Here is a 13,259-nt window from a genome sequence, read left to right as displayed (position 1 = left end):
TTTAAGCTCATATCGATCGGGTGACATAGCACAGCTGCCCAACCCTTGACACTCCCGGGAGAGAGACGGCTTCTGCCTGTCCATATAATGAGATTTCAGCGAGAGTCCTCAAGCTGTCTCCACACGCACTCACTCTATTACACAGGCAAGGTCATCGCTCCTCCTGTCTCTTTCAGGAGAGCCAGATGGGGCCTGATGTGTAGTCTGAGCTCTGGGTCTCCTTTGGGCTCAGACATGTCTGCATGACTACAAACATACATGTAACCTGTACATGTACAAACACATATACATATGTACAATTCATACATGCAAATAGACATGCATGCATACACATGTACATACATGTATACATACAAACACACATAAATACATAAATACTACATATGTATATATATTTATGCATACATACATACGTACGGGCATAAATACACACATGCAGACACCCAAATGTACATGCATATAATTGCATTTATACACACATATACAGAGATGTACGGCACATACAGTAGGGAACGTGTTTTCTACCCAGAGTTTTACAGACTCAGATCCCAGGTAGGGCAATATGGTGGTACTCATGAGCAAACTTAACCAGGATTTCTGCATTAAAGTGGAAACCAAGTGAAATGTAGCGTGTAAGTTCTCTGCATGAGGGTACTTATTTAGCAAACAATAATCTAGTGCAGCATACCGCTTTTCTACTGGGAACATATTCAGATGTAACTAAAGCCCTTAAATTGCCTGCGGCACTTTGTGGTGTTGGGCCTAATGTTTGAATAATCAAATCGAGCCGAGCAAACCTTATTGCAGTGCTTAATTAACATTTGTTTTATGCGCAGTATCTCACGGTAAATGTCACGTTACAGCACGTCGTACAGCGAACGCGCAGAATGAGGAGTGTTTTGTGGCTGGTGTGTTTTGTGTTTGCCGAGGGGTAGCGTCACACAGCCAGACAGGGCGGTGAGGGAAGTGTGCGGAAAGCAGGAACAGAAGACTGTTCTCCTGTCTGCGGTGTTCGCACGCGCCGCTCATCAGAGTCTGTTTACTCCCGGTCCGCTTAAGCCTCCCTATTCAAATGGGAATTAAGCCAGTTATCCACCTCCTGCAGTGCAACAGTACCACCCCCCCCTGCACCCCTTCTGCCCAATGGCCACCCTTTTTTCACAGCAGGTTTCTTTTAATAACTAATTGTTATCACTGACAATATGTATTTGCACTTTTGTTTATTTGCTCGGCGAGCGATGCATTGAATGTATATCGTAGGAGTGCCAAGAACTGTATGCCACAGATACAATCCGAGCGATGCGGCCTAACACTGAAAAAGAAATAGTGCTCAAATATATAAGTGGCCCCTGGTAATTGTTTTTGTGTGTACAAGGGGTCTTTAAGTTACCCTTAAGAGAGACAACAGCGATGGGATGGAGCTTAGCAATGATTGCTGGGAGCAGCCCTAAAACACAGCCCTCGGAGAGTGTCGCACACAGCGATCCATAAGGACAGCGTTACTTTACATCACACTAACATAATCATAGGGCCTAATGATCCATAAGAATGACATTACATAACAGTTTATCAGCTACATCCGCTTACAGAGCCGACTGCTGTCAGGACACATTAACCTCCCCGGGGCTGCAAAATATGGCAGGCGTGGAAGGAAAACCCAGGGAAAGTCTTTGGTTGGATGTGCCCATCGTTTCTAAAACCACCTTTTTTTAGGTTCACTGATCTGACGCGTGCTTGGCACTTTCAAAGAGCTCTTAATGTTCAGCATTTACTCATTGTTAAATGAATGCATTTTGAAAATTGGTTTCAAAGGTCAAAGCAGTTGCTTGCTTCATCCGAGGCCCCTCAGATGAGTTTCAGGGTCTAGTTAGATAAACGGAATGAACGCGACCTGTAAGGTAAATAGCCATTATTATTTCTTCCCCAGAGAAAAGGCCTTGGTACCTTTTAATAAAAACTGCCCAGCTCCGAAGTCTAGTCTAGCCGCTGTATGGCAGCGTGGTGCGCTGAGGCTTACCCAGCCCGTGTTGTCTCTGTTGGCAGAGGGACGAAGCGGGATTTGCTGTGGGTTTGTGTCTGGTGTCGCGGCGCGTTATGAGACAGTGCGGATCCGTCTCCCTCCTGCTGAGGGCCCGTCTCATTTCCTCCCGGGGTCGGGACCATTTCCTGTGGGGCTCCGAGGCATCTTCGCCCCTTATATCCACCACCCCCCGCCTGCCTCCCGTGTTTTTAGGACGGTCAGTGTAGGAAAACTGACCCGTTCCCTGAGAAAGTGGGGGGGGGGGGGGGGGCGAACAGGAATGTGGCCGGGGGGGTCTGGGGTGGGCTGCCTCCTGATCCACCCCCCTGGATGCAGTGAGGGCGCAGAGGGGCAGCTGCCCTCATCCGGGCCCATTAGAGGGGGGTGATGATGTGTGCACAGTGTGTTAAGTTGCAACTGGGTTCCACTGCACTCAGCCGAGACCCGCGAAACTGGAAAACACTGCTGAGGAGGAGGGGTGGGGGTGGGGGGGGGGGGGGGGGGGGGGGGGGGGGGGGGGGTCAGGGCAAAGGGAGGGGTGGGGTTCTGAGGATGCTGGGAGAAGTGTCTGTTTGGGGAGGCTAGGAGGAGAACCTTGGTGAGGGGGATGCTAGCAGTGTTGCTCAGAATAAATGTAAATGTAAGCTGTGTTTTCTTTGAGGTTTTGCAGTGAGAGGTTGAAGGTTGGCAGTGGTATATTGGTGAGCAGGCTGGCAGTAGCGCTTTACTGAGGTACTGGTTATGGTGAGAGGGGGTGAACATTGGCAGTGGTATATTGGTGAGCAGGCTGGTAGTAGCGCTTTACTGAGGTACTGGTTATGGTGAGAGGGGGTGAACGTTGGCAGTGGTATATTGGTGAGCAGGCTGGTAGTAGCGCTTTACTGAGGTACTGGTTATGGTGAGAGGGGGTGAACGTTGGCAGTGGTATATTGGTGAGCAGGCTGGTAGTAGCGCTTTACTGAGGTACTGGTTATGGTGAGAGGGGGTGAACGTTGGCAGTGGTATATTGGTGAGCAGGCTGGTAGTAGCGCTTTACTGAGGTACTGGTTATGGTGAGAGGGGGTGAACGTTGGCAGCGGTGTATTGGTGAGCAGGCTGGTAGTAGCGCTTTACTGAGGTACTGGTTATGGTGAGAGGGGGTGAACGTTGGCAGCGGTGTATTGGTGAGCAGGCTGGTAGTAGCGCTTTACTGAGGTACTGGTTATGGTGAGAGGGGGTGAACGCTGGCAGTGGTACATTGGTGAGTAGGCTTGTGGAGGTGGCTGGAGCTATAGTGAGGGGATTAGAGTTGCCTGTGGCATATTGGTAAGCAGGCTGTTAGCGGTGTTACTTAGCAGCCTTGGCTGGGACAGGATCTCGGGTGCAGGAGGAACTCTGGCCTCTCTGTGGCATCCCACGAGGTGTCACTGCCTTGATAAATGAGCCTCGATGCCGAGTCAGTGTTTTCTCTCAGCGGGTAAAGTTCACTCTGGTGCTGAGTGCGCTTTCCCGCTTTCCTGGCCCCCCTTAAGGGGGGGGGGGCAGTGGTACTGTCACGGACAGTGCCGAAGCACAGTCACAGGCTGGGGAGGGGGGGGGGGCTGCTGGGGGGGTGAGGGGGTTTCCTCTGCTCTCCTCTCTGCTCAGCCCCCCTGCCCCTGGACCTGCAGCGGGACAGGAATCTTTTACACCGGCAGAAATCCTCGGCCATCTTGGCTGACCTCAGAGTAGTTTGAGGCCAGAGTAATGTAATTAGAGGGTACATCTGTTGTGCGAAAAACACAGATGCTGCTTCTGGGCTGAGCTGGTCCATGCGCCAGCAGTGATGTCACCTCAATGGGACCGGGGCCGGCTGTTTGGGAGAAGGACTAAGCAGCTCTTTACCTTGAGTCATATAACAGAATCATAGTCTAGCATGCCGTGCACATCTACACACACACACACACATATACACACACACACACACAAACAAAACTCTTGAAAAGACAAACCTATGTCTTCTGTTCATTTAGTTTGCCCATGATAATACCCTGTTATGGCTTGAATGAAAATTCTAAGGTAAGATGTTCATCTGCATATTCATTGGGTAAAGCTTTTCTTTGAGTTTGGTTGTTTCACCCTACGAATGAGCCGGGCCACTTGGACACTTGGCTGCACTGTGAACTCTAATCTTAAAATAAAACAAAAGAGAAACAAAAGATTTCCAGCTAAAATAAAGCTTCATTATTCATTATGAAATGCATAGCTATGTTAGCTAGTAAACTATGTGTTTGTGTGTGCGTGTGTGACATACACAATGTCTAATGTACAATGTACCTTCCAGCATAATTTTAGATGTGAGGTTTGGCGTCAGGGTGTACATGTGAATCCCCCAGCATTGCGAAGGGGAAAAGACTGCCATGCAGGCAGGATATTTCTGGCCATGTGCTTTAGTTGCTCAGAATGTGTGACATGCCGACCCAGTGACCAAGAAGTTATTTGAATACCGGACATCATGGTCGTAAGCCACTCATGTGACATAGGTGAAAGGCCACCTCATCACTCAGGTGAGGAAAGTGGCACATGCTCCCCCTAGTGGCCAGTTCAGGACAAACAGTACACTACTTTGTCAGTAACAGCCTCAGGTTAGATAGTCCAGGGTGATGTCTGTATTTTTCCCATTTAAAGATTATTCTTTGCTTTGATGGCGTGTAAATGCACAAGCAAGACATTTTTGTCTGAGGCTGCGGGTTTGAAGCAATGACAAATTGAACTGGGCTGCAAAGTGGTGAAAATAATGTTTTTTGACCTTGCAAGTGACCAGTCGGCATTTGTTACTGTTTGTAATTGCACCCGGTGTGCTGTAGTAAGTGAAGGCTGCCTCATGGTTTGCTTTAGTACCACCAAAGTTCTAGCAGAGCTTGAAATGGCTCAGACTGGCTTGCATTGGGAGTGATAGACTATTTTAAGCCACAAAAGCTGCTGTCTTGTACTTGAGGGAATCTCTTCTGATCCCGTTTGATTTTCTGCTGTGGACTTTTGCCCATTGGCCGACTGAGGAAGTGGTTTCGCGCAGTAGCAGAGGAAGGCGGACGTAAGAGTCACAAGTTCCTCTGCGGATACCGGCCTTTCAGAGAAACCGCTCACATCAGGAAAAAAAAAAGAAGTACGAGCTTCTACGTGTCAGTAAATAAAAATCGTGGAGCATGCACTGGATGAACACTTTGTGTGTGCTTGAATTTGAGTGTGGTCCCAGTAGCAAATTAGTCTCTTAAATCGCCAAAGCTAGCTGATTCATTTGGCATAGTTACATGGTTTATCTGCCCTTCTTTTAGAATAGAAAGAAAGAAAAAAAAAACCTTGTTTACAGGTACATAAGGGGATGTTTTCTGGGTGATGTGTCCTTTTTTAATAAGCTGCACTGTATAATTCAAGCCCCTGACACAGTCATTGAACAGAGAGAATTATTCATGCCCGCAGGGAGGCTCCTGATTGCAATTCCGGCCTTTTCTGTGGGACAGATTGGCACTATTGTCTGGCAGTGTATTATCCAAACTCTGTCACCTTGAAACGGCCTATTTGGATCGTACCATCTTTCTGCGGCTGAGCGGGGGTCGGGGGGCAGCAGGGGGTGGGGGGGGGGGGGGGGGGGTTCTGGCGCAACATCCGCAGGTCAAAATATAAATGAATAAACCTGTGAAGCAATGAAAGCATTGCCAACCAGGATTTACCCAGCACAGTCATTAGGTATTTAGCTCATATTTAGCTTTCATATTTAGGTTCATATTTAGCTGAGGCCGAGCTGCTGAATGATGCTGAATTAGGCTCAGTTACTACGGCGTGCCATGTCATGCACACTAATGAGGGTGCGAATGAATCAAAGGACTGTGGGATAAATGAATGGGTTCGAACTGCACCCAGCCCCTCTCGTTGCTGAATCGTGCTCGCTGTATGCGTTCACTAGAGGGATAAATAACCATAGCCTGTCTCCATGTCTCTCTTTGTGTCTCCCTCTATTTTACTCTCTCCCTTTCTCTGTCTTTTTTTTCTCTCGTCCTCTCTTCTTCTCTATTTCCCTTTTTCCTCTGTCTCTCCCGCTTTCCCATCCCCCTTTCTCTCTCTTTCTCTGTCTCTCCCGCTTTCCCATCCCCCTTTCTCTCTCTTTCTCTCTCTCTCCCTATGTCCTCTCTACCTCCTTCTTCCTCTTCTCTCTCTCTCTCTGTCTCTCTCTCTCCCCCCCTCCTGTCCGTCACCTTCTCTTTCCTTTCTCTCCTCTTTCTCCATCTCTATTTTGCTATACTCCTCTCCCCTCTCTCCCCCCTCTTTCTCTCTGTCTGTCATCCCCCATCTCTCTCATTTTCTCTCTTCTCTCCCCTCTCTCTCTCCCTCTCCTCTCTTTTTCTTCTCTCTCTCTCCTCTGTCTGTCCTCTCTCCCTCTCTCTCTCTCTCTCTCCCTCTCTCCCTCTCTCTCTGTCTCTCTCCCTCTCTCTCTCTCTCTGTCTCTCTCCCTCTCTCTCTCTCTCTCTCCCTCTCTCTCTCTCTCTCCCTCTCTCTCTCTCTCTCTCTCTCTCTCTCTCCCTCTCTCTCTCTCTCTCTCCCTCCCTCTCCCTCTCTCTCTCTCTCTCTCTCCCTCCCTCTCCCTCTCTCCCTCTCTCTCTCTCCCTCTCCGTCTCCTCTCTGTCTGTCTCTGTCTGTGTGCAGGGATTGAGCTGTGTCTGCCGAGCTGGCGCTTTCGAATGACCATGGTTGCCAGCTTCGTGGTGCTGGCCGGCCAGCTCCTGATGCCCGGGCTGGCAGCCCTGTGCCGGGACTGGCAGGTGCTCCAGGCCATCATCGTCTGCCCCCTCCTGCTCATGCTGTCCTACATCTGGTGAGCGATTGCACCCCCCCATCCCCCCCCCCCCCCCCCCCCCCAATCCTGTCCTGTTCTGTCCTGTCCTTATTTTTGCCCTGTCACCACCCCAGAGATGCACAGGAAGCGTATGCGTCCAGTAGTCTTTGTACTGGACGTACTCTGTCTACATAACCCTGCCGTGCCACGTCTGCACTTTAAGAAATATATGTCATAAGGTCATTTCCAAAATGATTATTAGAAATGTTTGAAAACATATACATTAGTGGCATTTAGCAGATGCTCATATCCAGAGCAGCTTACATGTTACAGTTTTTACATGTTATCCATTTATACAGCTGGATATTGTACTGAGGTAACTCTAGGTTAAGCACCTTGCCCAAGGGTACAGCAGCAGTGCCCCAGTGGGGAATCGAACCAGCAACTTTTCTGTTATGGGCCCTGTTCCTTATCACTATGCTACACTGCCACCCTATATGAATAATGCCCTACCTCCAAGGGTGTATTTTTATTTTTACTCAGGTATTATGGGATATATTCAGTAAAGTTCCATACATTTTATAGTGTGTTCTGCAATGTATTTATATGACATTGATCCAAAAGAATGATATTCACTGACCAGCATGAGAAACTCTCATAAAAATAAGCCCAGAGAAAATGATCTGATTGTATAAAAGAGGACAGTACAATTGTGTTTGTGAACATTCTGGTGTGAACTGGTGTCACTTGAATGTTGTGTATGCAAAAATTACAGTTTTGTGAAGCCTAAAGAATTGTCTGCATAGAAGCTGCATGTCATACATTGCAGAGTGTATCTGGTAATATGAGGAAATTTGCATTATATTCTATAATGCATGCACATATGCATAATACAGAGCACATAAATGGAAATGGGCACCTACATTTTCTAATGCATGACATGTTTATACAATATATGTTTTATATTTTGTTGTATAATCCTTAAAGTAAAGAGTAAATGTTCTTGTCTGTCTGTCTGCAGGATATTCCCAGAGTCCCTACGCTGGCTTCTGTCTACACAGCAGTACTGTCGCGCTGAAAAGCTGATGCACAGAATCGCCAAGAAGAACAAGGTGGGAGAGTCGCACACGGATGAGATATTCTCAGGTAAGGCGCTCCACAAAGAGGAACCTGTCTGACGCGTCTAAACGTCTGTGTATGTGTGTGTGCCTTGGGAACACCTCAACAAAAAATAATTTAGATCTTTATTTTATTGTGATTTCTTGGAGACATCCAGTGCTCTAGCTTTGGTCTAAGTCACTTGATAATTCTAATCTAATCTTTCTAATCTGATTTATAGTTTTTGCTACACGGTACATCTTAACATCCTGTTTGCCCGCGTTTCCTGACAGAGCCGAATCTGCTACAACATCAAGTCTTTTACATCGTGTGCACTTTCTTGTTTAATGAGTAGTGTGTTTTTTTCCTTTTTCGTTTTGATGTGGTATCATTTTTTTGTGCAGCTGTGATGTTTGCAGTCAGTCAGGAGGCAGACAATGTTGCTGACTATAGAATTTGTCCTTCTGTAGAACCCACCCAAACCTACAGTGTGTTGCAGGATAGTTACATCTTTCATTTATGTGCAAGGTGCACTGCCAGGCTTTCCTCTTGAATGAAGGCAGAGACCAGAGGGAGACACGTAGCTGAGTTTTGAATAGCATGTTCTACTTGGCTTCCCTCTCGGGAATTAATCCACAGTGAATTCAAGCCATTTTTATCCATATGAATGGCTGTTTTATAACTGTGCAACAGACGTCCTTCGCCAGTTAAATGATGACAGTAAGTCATTTTCCATCGTGCTGAATATTCATATCCAGTTTGACAAGGTCACGCTGCCTTGGAATTGGTGGGATTCCTCTTGTGTGTGCGTGTGTGGTGGGGGGGTGAGATGATGTGTGTGTGTGTGTGTGTGTGTGTGTGTGTGTGTGATATTTGGATGGGCAGGGATACGGAATGCTGCTGCTCCTGTGAGTACAGTACGCGAGCGCGGATTCGTCTCCATGGCAACCACTCTGATCCCAAACTTCCACGCTGTCAGCGTGATGTAGCCTGAAGGCAGACTCCTCAAATGGCTGATTATTCCTTCCTGCTGCTGCTCTGATAATCTGACACCATCTGACTGCCCCGTTATTACCGCTGTAGCTCCCATTATTACATATTAATCACGTGGGACAGCTGGATATTAACTTCTGCAATTCAGGTTAACTGCTGTGAAAGCAAGGAGCCAACAGCTGTGTCCCTCCTGGGAGTGAGTCCCGTGGCCCTCAGGATCTTCAGCTGTATGAGAACATACAGCTGCCCACAAGGGCGTCCAGCCTGTGGTCTGTGTCAGTGTTACATTACAGAGAAGCTCTACAGATCTCACCTATCACACAACATGCAAGAGGTCCCTGGAATAGTGAAGACACACCTGGATACCTGTTGTTCCAGCTTTGTGTGTACTCTGTGGCAGCGTTGCATAGGAGTGAGAAAACTAGGTTAGTAACCAGAAGGTTGTGGGTTCCAACTCCAGGCAAGTTGCTGCCAGTGAGCACTGGAGTAAGACGCTTATCCTGGATTGATATTGATATTGATGTTTCGCTGAGTGTTCGACTGCGTTTTGCCCCGTGTCCGCAGAAATTCAACGAGAGGTGCAGAAGAAGCCCAAGAAGACATGCATTGTCAAAATGGTGGGCACCCGGAACCTGTGGAAGAACATCGTGGTGCTCTGTGTCAACTCGTAAGTGGATCCCCCCTCGCGCCGGGCCCCAACACTGCATTGAGCGGGGCCTGCAGTTAAAGCGGGGCATCGATCCACGGGCTCGATACGGTATTGATCGGGGGACAGGGGCGGGGAGAGGGTAGTGCCCCCCCCGACCCTCCCACCCCCACCCCCCGGCTCAAACAGGCGGCTCCCTGACACAGGGCTGAGTGAGCAGACAGAGTGATATCTCTAACCCCCCCCGCAGGCCCAAGGGGCTGGGATGCGCTGATCACAGTACCTGATGGTGCCACTGAGTTATTAAAGGCAGCTTAAGACCTGCCAGGGGACTGCATGTATATTTCATGAGTTGTGTCCCTGTGTGTGTGTGTGTGTGTGTGTCTGTGTGTGTGCTCCTCTTCTCCCTATCATTCCCTCACCCTCCCTCCCTCCCTCTCTCTCTCGCAGTCTGACGGGGTACGGTATCCACCACTGCTTCGCCCGCAGCATGGTGGACCCCGAGGCGAACAAGATCACCATGTTCCACAACTTCTACGCCGACTACTACACGACGGCGGGCATCGCGGTGGCTTCCTGCATGGCGCTGTGCCCGGCCGTGGGCTTCATGGGCCGGCGGGGCGGGCTGCTCATGTTCATGATCATCACCGCCCTGGCATCCCTACTGCAGCTGGGGCTGCTCAACTGTGAGTCAAATACACACGCGCATACACGCACACACACGCGCACACGCACATGCACACGCACACCCGCATACACACACACACACACACACGTGCACACATGCGTGCACACACACACACGCACACACACACACACACACACACACGCAAACATGCACGCACGGACATGCACACCCACATACACACACACACCTGTATGCATAAACACATGTACTCTCACACACACTCATGTATACACACAGACATGCTTTCACACCTGCAAACCTGTATGTATACAATCACATGTACTCACACACATACTGATACATGAACACCAAGACGTACTTTTACACAAAAACATTCACACACAGACATACCTATACATCTGCATACACACACACTCATTCACATTTACATATAAATACACATACGTGTACACTCAGTCAAATAAACCTACACACATATAGATTCATTCTCACATATACAGTACATACACATACACTTAATCAAATATAGCTGCATACATGCATTCACATACAGGAACACTGTTCTCTATATAACACCTATATATATATATATATATATATATATCTTATAACACCTACAAATCCCATTCTGCTCTATTCCCTTATTCAAGATTATATTTACCCCTATATCCTCTGTGGGTTGATCAATTCCATCTGATGTGACTTTATGTGAGTTCATTTGCAGATTACTTTTTTGTTGTGTCCATTCTAATATGAATTTTTTTCCCTTTTCTTTTCTCTGATGGATGCAGTGCTGGGAAAATACAGTGTTCACCTTAATATAGGTACGGTATGACCCTCCATCTTTCTCTACAAAACAAACTCCCTTCAAATGTGACTTGCTTTGAATTCTGGTGAAATGTTTGTTTTATGTCTTGACTCATTCTGGTCAGTTCAATTCTGCTTATTGAAAGAGGCAGGGTTGTTAACTCTTGTGTCCTTATTCCGAGCTATGACTCTTTCAGCCCATCCAACCAGTCACACCCCACACAGGCGATTGGTTATGCAACGTGTTTAATCTAACCTTTCTTTAACCAGGATGTCCATTGAGATAACTAATCTCTTTTTTTTGAGTGAGACCAAGACAGCAAACACAAAAATTAAAAGCTGAAATGAACCAAAGCAACACACCAATAAACAAAGTCATACTTAGGCAGAGATAGTTATCAAGACTATGAAATACAATCCCTTGTTTCCTTAGGTCATTATTATAATTGAGAGAATCAGTTGGATTCTCAGCTGGATAAAGGATAATGAATAAATGCATACATTAATAAAGATAGACATGTAGTTGTTTAGATTATACATTATATTTCATTTCTAAACACCTTTACTGAATTGGATTAGATTCTCAGATTCATTTCAATAACTTGTTCTTTTTCAAATCACAATGGGGGTGTTTTATTGAACTTTTTTTAACTGAAGGAAACTTTTTTTAAACTGCATATTGTAGCTTATCTGTTGTGTAATTATATAGTCTATTGACCCTTGAGCTAGTGGCTCATAGTCTGTGCATGTGACTGACTAGTAAAGTTTCCTCTGCAACTCATTTAGACTTGGTAATGATAGGAAGATTCAAATATTAACTGTAATCTGAGTTATTTCTAACACATAGTAAGCACACTGTGAAAAGAATAATCAACTGGATGTTTCTTACATCGAAACCAGTGTTTTCAAGTGGGTGTCAAAGAATTATGAATGAAAGATCTGAAATATTGGAGAGTGTAAGAGAAATCTGTAAGCACTGCAGAAAGGGGGGGCAAACATGTATAAGTGCTACCATGTGGTAGGTTGGGTAACCTTTCCAGTTCAAAGCAGATGGCTCTTCCCTGTAATCTTGGTCGTCCTCAACATTTTCTTTCTCAATGGATAGCCATGTGCGATATCTGGGTCAAAGGACACGGATATCATGCTCCAGATACTGCAGCGATACAGAGCCACAATGCTTGTCATATTTCCTAACCACATACACATTTTACTCTGTGTTATACGGGCAGCTTGAAGGCTTTAAGTTAAATAAATCTCTCAGATAAGCAACAGGACCTGCCTATGGATCACTGGCCCCCCAATAATGTCCCAGAAGATAAATTTGTATCTTTATCTAACTATTGATTTATTTACTTCATTACCTCACATACTTGGCAGATGCCTACACCCAGATGGATTTACAGCAGTTATAGACAAAAGCAGCCAATAGCATTTCTGTGTAATTCACAATTACAAATAGATGAATGCAACCAATAGTAGTACTGTGTAATTCGTTATAGTAGATGAATGCAGCCAATAGCATCACTGTATAATTCATAATTACACCCCTCTACCTAGAAGATACCAAACTGACGTGTTACATGAATAGCACTGTTCTCTCCTGCTGAAGTCAAGGAAGTGCTTTTGTGTTTGAGAGGAAGTGTTGCAGAGAGAGGCATTCACTCATGCTCCCTGGTGTCAGTAGCAAGCTCATAATATACACTGAGAGCATATGGAAAGCTGGATGGAAATATGTGTCTTCAATGGTTACCGAAAGCCATTACAAAAAATCGTTATTAATGAAATGCCATTAAGAGTAGACATGAGTCTCACTAGTTTCTAAGCAGTCTCGAAAATGAATGACTTTTGACAAGACATTATTTATGTTTTCATAATTGTTATTATCGTTTCCCTGTGCCCAGATCAATCAGAGACGCTGAATAAGAATTTCTCCGTTGCGTTCTCCATCATCGGCATGTTCTCGTCCCACGCCGTCAGCAACCTCAGCATCTTCTTCTGTGCCGAGATCACGCCCACCGTCATCAGGTGAGCTCTCCGCAGGAGTTGGGCGGGGTGGGGCGGGGTAGAGGGACCGTCTGTGGAATAGGTGTGGTGTGCATCACAGGTCTGGCTGAGTCACAGGTGTGGTAATGGCCTAGACTAAGAAATAAAAGCAACGGTTTTTCAGTGCAAACACATTCATTTAATCTAGGGGCCTTTGGTCAGGAATGGTTATGCCAAAGTGTTCTTATTGGTCACTTTTTTCCATGTTGAAAGA

At 46.5% G+C, this 13,259-nt stretch overlaps 1 protein-coding gene across 1 annotated transcript in view; it reads left to right on the top strand.

Moving 5' to 3' along the window:
- LOC118771366 (solute carrier family 22 member 23-like) overlaps nucleotides 1-13,259 on the top strand; it is a 41,135-nt gene that overhangs the window by 23,580 nt on the left and 4,296 nt on the right. Inside the window, exons 5-10 of the mRNA XM_036519340.1 lie at nucleotides 6,680-6,848; nucleotides 7,831-7,955; nucleotides 9,465-9,567; nucleotides 9,997-10,232; nucleotides 10,987-11,019; nucleotides 12,904-13,027. Coding sequence (XP_036375233.1) covers nucleotides 6,680-6,848; nucleotides 7,831-7,955; nucleotides 9,465-9,567; nucleotides 9,997-10,232; nucleotides 10,987-11,019; nucleotides 12,904-13,027 — 790 coding nt within the window. The remainder of the gene's footprint in view (nucleotides 1-6,679; nucleotides 6,849-7,830; nucleotides 7,956-9,464; nucleotides 9,568-9,996; nucleotides 10,233-10,986; nucleotides 11,020-12,903; nucleotides 13,028-13,259) is intronic.

This window comes from Megalops cyprinoides, chromosome 24, assembly GCF_013368585.1.
Source record: "Megalops cyprinoides isolate fMegCyp1 chromosome 24, fMegCyp1.pri, whole genome shotgun sequence".
Taxonomy (NCBI): domain Eukaryota; kingdom Metazoa; phylum Chordata; class Actinopteri; order Elopiformes; family Megalopidae; genus Megalops; species Megalops cyprinoides.
This window is presented reverse-complemented; position numbering and strand designations above follow the sequence as displayed.